Below are 9,766 nucleotides of genomic sequence, written 5' to 3'. Positions count from 1 at the left end.
CAGGGAGTTTGGATGTGTCTGTGGAGCTTCCATGACCTTTCCTTGTACAAGTTGTGCTGGTTTCCCCAGTACTGTGTACTGTCTTACCCTTCACCAAAGTTACCACTTATCTATTGTCTGTTTAGTTTTCCCCCCACCCCTCCTATTCCTTGTAACCAACAAAGATTGTTTCTTTTTGTGCATAAACTTTTACATGAGTTTTTACTGTGTAGGTCTCATATAATACTTGTCAAGGCTGTAATCTTTATGAAGTCGACTGCCATATCATTTCTTCTGCGCAGTGGCTGGTGGGTTCAAACTGTCCACTTTTAGGCTAGCAGCTGAGTGCTTTAACTGCTGCACCACCAGGGGGTAGTAGTGTCCCCATTTTTCAAAAGAGGAAACTGAGGCAAAATTTGATAAAGACCTTGTTAAGCTCACTTCTTAGTAAGTGATAGAGTAGGGGGTTAAAGCCCAGGTTAGTCTTGATCCATAGCCTGTGCTCTAGTCTAAATAGCTTTTGCTGTACTGCCTAGATTGAGACATTTGTTTTACAGAGGGCCTGGTCTGCTTCACGGTTTGGCATTGCTGATTCTCTGATTTAAAAAGATACCTTTATGTCACAAAAAGTTGGTCTGTTTTCATATCTTTATTATGTATGTAAATATATTTCTATTGTGAGAAACATGAATCTGTTTAATCTGGATAGTCAAATTCTATGTTAGAGGATTATTGTATTTATTCAAGTGTATGTAAACATGAATGGTTTAATATCTATTTTCAAGTGAGAAATAGGATCAAAGTTTTTTTGAAATGTTAAAACATCTTGTAGAGAAAGCAAAGGTTATATGTGTTTTCTAAAAATGATTTATTTATAACTGCTTATTCTGGAACCTTTTATTCAAAGTGCAGTCTGTGGAACAATGGCATTGGCAACACTTGAAGCTTGTTAGAAATGCATAATCTCAGGCTTCACCCCAGACTTTTAAAATCAGAATCTGAATTTAACAATATCCCTAGGTGATTCTTATGTACATTAAAGTTTGAGAGGCACCAGGAAACAAGAGCTTAAGTCAGTATTTTAAATATATAAATTTAAAAGTTACCAGCAATGATGGAAGATTCCTTTGTTGTCCCACCTGACTGTATTTTTTGTACATTTAGGTGGGTCACCACCACAACCAGTTGTACCAGCTCATAAAGATAAGAGTGGAGCTCCACCAGTTAGAAGTATATATGATGACATTTCCAGCCCAGGACTTGGATCGACACCTTTAACTTCAAGAAGACAAGTAATATACATACGCTTATGATCGAAAATAATTTCATGTTTTTATGTGACTATACAGTGTTAATTTTAAGTGTTTTCCTAGGGTCTATTTTAGTGTAACTGTACTTCACAAAATAAACATTAAGTACATGTATTGTAGAATCTACTTAAATTGTGTTTATCATAAAGTGTGCTTAAAAATGTAGTAGAACTCCAGATTATTTTTTCATATAAGTAGTTCGTAGTTTTTATAGTTATGCCTTCTCCACCTTCCCATGATCCTTGTTATTGTTGGATGTGATCGAGTAAATTCTGACTCATAGCAGCCTCTTGTGATAGAGTTGAACTGCTCTGTAGGGTTTTCTTGCCTATAGCCTTTATGGAAGCAGATTTCCAGGTCTTTCTCCTGCAGAGCTGCTGGGTGGGTTTACACTGCCAACCTTTCTGTTACCAGCTGAGCACTTAACTGTTGTGCCACCAGGGCTCCTTCCCATGACCCTAACTTATTTCATATACATGTAGAATATGATCAGGATTTTGTCATTCTAGTTGTTAAAAATGTTTAATATTTATACATAATTCTGTGAAAGAACAAATGAAAATTCAGGGTTTTATCCAAACACAGGGCACTTTGTAATTATTTGAGATCTTTGTTTTAGGAATAGTTTGTATTAATATAAGACCAATATCCTTTTAGAGCTTTGTTCACAGTTAATTATTTTACAAAAAAAGCTGCCTCCTGCTTCTTTATCAGCTCGTCATCGATGTTCCTGCTACTTTTGGTGTAGGTGTTCTGATAGTGTTTTTATCAGTCATAGGTTATGGAATGTAGAGATTCTCTGTTCCGATGGGACCAATAGTGACCAGAAAGTATCTATTACTTAACTGAGTACTTACTGTGTACGGGCCTTGATCTTACAACTTCTTATGTATTATTACCTTGTTTAATCCTCAGAAATATTCTATGAGGTAGATACTGTGAGCTTCATTTTACTAATGAGGACACTAGAACATAGAAAGGTTTCATTTGTTAAAGGTAAGGCAGCTAATACATAGCAGAGCCAGGCTTCAAACCCAGGCAGTCTTGAATCTAGAGCTAGTGTTTATAATAGCCATGCTGTGCTAATACTATTCTGACAACTCTTGATTGTGAATTAAAGGTAGTATGGATTTTTCCTTTAAGTGGAAGTTTAATATCTTTTACAGATACAAATGTTCTTTCCTATCACAATTGTTCTTAGGATGTATAAACAAAATGTATCAGTTGAAATGATAGTTCTTTGTATTAAGATATTTCTGCTGTTGTGTTTGGAGAAATGTTTTATGCCTGTTCCTAAATCAAATTTGGCATAGTGGTCGAGTTTATGAATAGTAGAAAACATCTTTCAGTGAGTTTTTACTGTTTATAGTTTGATATGCCTGGCATATTAGGCCTGCTTGTCAAGTAAAGCAAAATTAATTCATCGTGTTAAACAGATTACCGTCTCTTTCCAATACTTATATACCTTCCCTGTCCAGTACAGTAGCCACTAGCCAAGTCTGGCTGTTGACACTTGAAATATGTCTAGTGCTAATTGAGATATGCTGTAAGTGTAAATACACACTGGATTTTGAAGACTTAGAAAAAAGAATGTAAGCTGTCTCAATTTTTTATATTGATTATGTATTGAAATGGTAGTATTTTGGATATGTTAGGTTAAACTATGATAAGTTAATTTCACCTGTTTTTCAATATTTAAAAATATTGACTGGAATAATTAGAAGTACTTGTGTGACTTGTATTATATTTCTAATGGACAGTGCTATCTAAACTTATTAATTAAATCAGAATATTCTAGTCTGGAGTATTTTTATAAAGGTTAATAAGTAACTCTGATGTTTAGTTTGGTATGAAAACTACTGGCTTATAAATTTATGCCAGTTTTCATTACTCCTTGATGATACATGGAAACAAAGGTAGTTTACATATACATAGTTCGTAGTGGAGTCCTTGGGTTAAGTGCTCAACTACTAACCAGAACGTTGGTAGTTCAAATCTATGTGGAGACTCCTTGGAAGAAAGGCTTGAAAACCCTATGGTGTGTGGTTCTATTCTGTACACTTGCAGTTGCCATGAGCCAGAATTGACTCAGCAGCAAATAGTTTTTGCTGTATTCAAAATATTTAAAAGTCTTGTGAGTCATAATTTATGGAGAATATTTTTGACTTGAAAGTTGGTAAGAATATTAACACTAGATTAGAGCTTAATTTAGTTATGCCCCCTGAGACTTAATTGACCTCTTCTGATCAAGAAAGAAGTTGGCATTAAGAATTAAGCAATTAATCTTTGCATCTCTCCTAGCATTCTCTGAATATTTGGTTCTGGTTACGAGATATAGTCAGATTTTAGATTTTCTTAGTGTAATCAGAATCTGTTAAAAAAATCTATGTATTTACTTCTAGAGAAAGAATCCTTTCTCATTCTTGATTGAATATTGTCTTTGTTTATAGAAAGATATTTAACTATAATCGTCTCACGTTTAAACCAACTACTGTTGGTAATTTTTCTGCTTTGCAATTTTCTACTCGTAGTGGAAGGGGAATGCTTTCTTTTGTTTTGTAGTCAGATTTGAATCTATAATATTTCATGGTTTGTAAGTCTTTGTTTAAAATTCTGCTGTCTTTCTATCTTTTATATAAACTTAATGGTTTTCAAATATTATACGTTAAACCCGTTGCTGTTGACTCAATTCAGACTCACAGTGGCCACACAGAACAGAGTAGAACTGCCCCATAGGGTTTCCAAGGAGTGACTAGTGGATTTGAACTGCTGGCCTTTTGGTTAGCGGCCAAATGCTTAAGCACTGCACCACCAGTTCCACCCATTGTACGTTAGGAACTAAAAATAAATAGCTACCCTGCCACTGTCTATTAAAAATGCTCTTTTTAACAATTGTTACTTTTCTTATTTTAAACAAATAATATATTAAAAGATCTAGCATATTTTAGGTTAACACTGCTCAACTTGTTTTTTTTCTAAGTTAGGGAGTACTCTTAGATTGTAAGCTGCTGAAAGACATCCCCACCGCCTGGTAGACATTCATTTGTCTGTTGAATGAAGCCTTTCAAAACTTTTTGTTTATGTTATGGTTAGAACTTTGGGTTGTTTTTTTTTTTTTTTTTACCATTAATGCTTTTTTCTATTTTCATGTAGGCAAACATTTCAGTACTGCAGAGTCCTCTTGTTGGAGTTACCACAACTACTCCTGGAACAGGTAAGCAACTCCTTTTAGCAAAAAAACGCTATTCTTTACTCTTTGAATGAAGATAATATAAACCTTTTGTTAATATTACCAAAAGCTTTTCTCTTTTAGTCCAAATTTTGAGACTTTTCTCAAACATCGGTAACTTCCTTCGGGAAGGGAATACTCTGTGTATTGATTCTGTTCTGAATATATAGATAAGATGTGATATTCTATTCAAAATGTTAAGAATTTGAAAAAGTAGATACATACTTAATTGGACGTTTGAAGTGTCTTCTGAGTTATTTAAAATTGTGTAATAAAAAAAACTGTTGCAATTAGGAAGAAAAGAAATACTTGAGAGATTGAATAATAAAGGTGTTTTGAGAGATATTAGTATATAGCTCTATATCTAAATGTCATTGACTGTGAACAGCCACAGATTATATCTAGTGTTTCTTTAAGATTAATGACATTTTTATCACCATCAGCACACTTGTTACATCTCAGTCTTTGTTTACTAGTGCTGCTGTAACAGAAGCACCACATTTTAAAGAAAAGGAATTCATTTTTTCACAGTTTAGGAGTGTAGAAGTCCAAATTCAGGGCACCGCTATAGGGGAAGAATCTCTGTCGTCTCTAGGGAAAGATCCTTGTTTCAGCTTCTGTAGCACCGGCATTCCTCAGCTCCTTGTCAATCGGCACTGTCATCTGTCTTCCCCCTGTGTATGCTTGCTTGCTTCAGTGTCTCATCTGCTGTTTTTGTAACACAAAAGTAATTGGGTTTAGGACACACTCTACAGTAAAATGACTTCACTAACATAACACTATTCCAAAATGGAATTACATACACAGGTGTAGAGTTAGGATTTTAACACATATCGTTATATATTTATAATATCCTTATGTATTTATAATCCCACTGAATGTTCATTTGAACATCTAACCATGCACCAGGCTCTAGGAAACGGCAAACAAAATAGTTAATCCTTGCCTTTATGCAGTTTATTTTTATTTACAGAATTTACAATTATGAACAAAAAAATAAAATTTAAAGTTTGTTAGAAGATAATACATTTTAAAGAGGAAAAATTAAGCAGGAAAAGGAGATAGGGATAGGGGCTTAGAGTTTTAAATAGAGTAGTGTATCAGTTTGTTATTGCTGCTGTAAGGAATTCCTGCAAACAATACAATTTATCTTATAGTTCTGGAGGTCAGAAGTCCAGAATGGGTCTCACTGGGTTAAAAACTAGACATTGGACAGAGCTGTAGGGGAGAATCTGTTTTCTTGCCTTTTTCTCTTCTAGAGGCTGCTTATACTGCTTGGCTTATGGCTCCCTTTCTACATCTTGAAAACTAGCAATTTTGCATCTTTGACCATTCTCCCATAGTCACATTTCCCGAGGTTTCTTTTAAGACCCTTGTGATTACATTGGGCCCACCAGGATAATCCAAAATAATCTCCTTATTTTAAGGTCAGGTGGTTAGCAGTCTTAATTCTGTCCGCAAATTTAAATCACCTTAGTTATGTAATGTTACATATTCACAGATTCCAGGGATTAGAATGTGAACATCTTTGGAGGGTGGAGCATTATTCTGCCTACCACAGGGAGTTAGGGGAGAAGGAACATTTTCTCAAAAATCTGAACTAAGTGATAGAGGTAGGGAAAAATTTCAGACAGGAACATCAAGTACAAAGGCCCTGAGTTTTTCAAGGAAGAGTAAGAAGGCCAGTGTGGCTGAAGTAGAATGAGTGAGACGGAGAGTAATAGAAAATGAACTCAGAGAGGTGATGGGGACAGATTTTATAGGGACTTATAGGCCACACAACTGGTCTTTACCCAGAAGAGGTGGAACAATTAGAATGAGACTGCTGCTGTGTTGAAAATAGACTTTGGGGATAAGGGACAGGACAAGGATGGAAGCAGGAAGACCAGTTAGAAGGCTACTGCAATAATCCTAGTGTGAGATGGTGGAGACTTAGACATAAAAGAAGGCAAGAAAACAAACAGAGGAACAACAACGAAAAAAGATGGAAAATAGGAAATGAATATCAAGATCGTACTGTATTTTAATGCAAATAATGCATGTGTTGTATGTTTTTTTGCTAACTGCCCCCCTCATCTCACTGGGGGAGGGCACAGTTGGCAAAAAACTGGTATAACGCCTGTTATTTTCATAAAATATGGTAATACATTTAAAACTAACCAAATAAACAATTATATAAAATGTAAACAGACTAAACACTCCAGTTTAAATGTGGAGATTTTCAGAATAAGTGACAAAAGCAAGATACAACTACAAGCATCCTCCGAGTTTAGATTTCTTCAAGTAGTCTGTGAGCCCTCACTGACAGTGTCCTTAAAGTTCAGATATCTTCTAATGGTCTGTTCAAGGCAATTTAGACTTTCTCTGTCCTGCTCCTCAAAATTCTTCTAGCCCTCACCCATTGCTTGATTCCAAAACCACTTCCACATTTTTCAGTATTTGTTACAGCGCCCCACTTCTGGTACCAAAATCAGTGTTAGTTTTCTGTTACTGCCATAACAAATTACCATAAATTTAGTGGCTTAAAACAACATGTATTTGTTTCTCATAGTTTCTATAGGTCAGAAATCCAGGCACAGCTATGGCTGAGCTGGTTGTTTGCTCAGAGCTCAGGTGTTGGCAGGGCTATGTACCTTTCTGGAGGTTCTGGGAATGAATCCACTTCCAAGCTCATTCAGGTTATTGGCAGAATTCAGTTCCATGTAGTTGTAGGGCTGAGGTCTCTGTCTCCTTGCTGGCTGTTGGCTGAAAGTTGTTCTCAGCTTCTAGAGGCCACCCTTATTCCTTGGTTCAAGGCTCCCCTTCTTCAGTCTTAAAAGTCAGTGATGATGGATTGAGTCCTTTCCGTGCTTTGAATCTCTCTGACTTCACTCTTCTGCTTTCTTCAGTTGATTAGTAAACTTAATTCCATCTGCAAAGTCCCTTCACAACAATACTTAGAAGTGTTTGATTTAATTACCAGGGGACAGAAATCTTGGGAGGCAACATCTTTAGACTGTATATGTCATGGTAAAAACTCAAGAATGTCACATCATTCTTTCAGCCACGTTCGTACTTTGAGTGGAGTGTCCTAGTGGAATTAGAACAGCTTTTAACCAACCCTAACCTAATTAGACACCTATAACAAATAGGTAGATGATAACACTTTGTTACACACACACAGTGTTGTTGTTGTTAGGTGCCGTTGAGTCGGTTCTGAATCATAGCGACCATATGTACAACAGAACAAAACACTGCCCGGTCCTGTGCCATCCTCACAATTGTTATGCTTGAGCCTGTTGTTGCAGCCACTGTGTCAGTCCATCTTGTTGAGGGTCTTCCTCTTTTTCGCTGACCCTTTACCAGGCACGATGCCCTTTTCCAGGAATTGATCCCTCCTGATAATGTGTCCAAAGTATGTGTGACCTAGTCTTGCCATCTTTGCTTCTAAGGAGCGCTCTGGTTGTACATCTTCCAAGGTAGATTTGTTCGTTCTTTTGGCAGTCTGTGGTATATTCAGTATTCTTCACCAACACCACAGTTCGAAGGTGTCAGTTCTCCTTCGGTCTTCCTTATTTATGATCCAGCTTTCACATGCATATGAGGTGATTCAAAACACCATGGCTTGGGTCAGGCGCACCTTAGTCTTCAAGGTGACATCTTTGCTTTTCAACACTTTAGAGAGGTCTTTTGCAGCAGATTAGCCCAGTGCAGTGCGACATTTGATTTCTTGACTGCTGCTTCCGTGGATGTTGATTTTGGATCCAAGTAAAATGAAATCTTTGACAACTTCAATATTTTCTTCGTTTATCATGATGTTGCTTATTGGTCCATGATAAACACAAACAGTAGTGAATAATAATTCAGTTGTTTGAGTCAAGTAAGTGATCTGACAGACATTGAAAATGGCAGAAACACATCATGTTAAATGATGTATTTCATGCTTTCGTGGGTCTCTTAGTTGACTGAAAGTATAAATTACAATTTTCTTATTATCAAGTGGAAGAGCACAGGATTAAAGTTAACTAAATATCCTATGCTAACTTTTTATTCCCCCTGGTACAGTAATTTCTGTGAGGTTCTTGTAAGAGTAGAAATCATATATGAAAATACAAGAACTGTACTAGGAAAAATATACCAGTAGCATAAATTGGCCACAGGGAGCCACTGCTGCATCTACTTTGAGTTTAAGAAATTTATGTGAAGAAAGTCTTAATGGTGCAGAGGTTAAAAAGAAGAGTATTTTAAAAAAGGTGAGGTGGGCGTGGGGACCCATCATGACTAGCTAATGATAATCAAGAAATAGAAGAAGGGGGTTGATTTGAGAAAATTGAGGGGAAAAACCTACACTTTTCACTACAGCTTTTTTTTTTTTTTTAAAGCTCCCGTATTTAGTATTAAATAAGTGAAAATTTCTTGTATAATTTGTAAATTTTAACTTTGTGAGATTGGCAGGTTTTATAAAGAGATGTCTTTGGATTTAATGGCATCAGTACTATTTTATGCTTAAGTCTTTGTGCACAATAAGGAGTTGATTTTTTTGTTCATTTTGTTTATTTTTGATTCTGTAACTGAAATTAAGATCTTGTCTAGAATCTTATTTCTGGGATAGGAAAACCTTAGCCATATGGCGAAGTAGGAAATCTGCATTAAGCAGTTTCAGAAACTCTTTTCAACCATGGTATATTATTGTCTCTAGTAAAGAATATTGAATATTTTTGACTTAGCTTTCCCCATCCCCACCCCTCAGTTTTCTTCTGCTACTATTTAAACTCTCCTCTGCTTTTCTTTTCTCCTTTTTATATTTTCTTAAATTTTCTCTTGAAACGTTCTTTCATTTATCTATCAACTTTCTTCTCCAGTGTTAGACCTCTTACGTCTAATGAAATCAAATCCTTATTTTTGTTAGCAGATTATTTACAGGTTAAGTGTGATCTTTAGCATATAGCATTTTTTGGCTGCTTTTGTTGATGATGCTAGGAGCTCAGGGTTCTGATATTGTTCCCAAAAAGGGGGAAAAAAGGACTAATTTGTCTGTGAGGGACCTTTTTTACCCTGACACTTTTTTTTTCTAATTTGTGTTAGCTGCTCTTTGTATGTGCTTGTATAAAGCTTTATGTGCTTGAACCTTTTCTTTCTCCATTACTGGACTATGAACTCCTTTAGAACAGAGATGAGGTTCTTTCCATATCTGTAGTGTTCCACGTGTTACAGAGCTAGGCACAAAGGAACCTCAGTGCATGCTTGTTGACTGAATAGATTGGTGGAT

General features: G+C 36.0%; 1 protein-coding gene across 4 annotated transcripts in view; it reads left to right on the top strand.

Moving 5' to 3' along the window:
• The window catches only part of NUP35 (nucleoporin 35), a 31,818-nt gene that overhangs the window by 6,394 nt on the left and 15,658 nt on the right, over positions 1-9,766 (top strand). For all 4 annotated transcript variants that reach the window (XM_023730501.1, XM_004375441.2, XM_023730504.1 and 1 more), the window contains 2 exons: positions 1,144-1,271; positions 4,443-4,503. In XM_023730501.1, the coding sequence (XP_023586269.1) occupies positions 1,144-1,271; positions 4,443-4,503 (189 nt within the window). The remainder of the gene's footprint in view (positions 1-1,143; positions 1,272-4,442; positions 4,504-9,766) is intronic.

This window comes from Trichechus manatus, unplaced genomic scaffold, assembly GCF_000243295.1.
Source record: "Trichechus manatus latirostris isolate Lorelei unplaced genomic scaffold, TriManLat1.0 scaffold00037, whole genome shotgun sequence".
NCBI classification, from domain to species: Eukaryota; Metazoa; Chordata; class Mammalia; order Sirenia; family Trichechidae; genus Trichechus; species Trichechus manatus.
The sequence above is the reverse complement of the archived record's forward strand: the minus strand, read 5'-3'. Positions and strand labels throughout refer to the sequence as shown.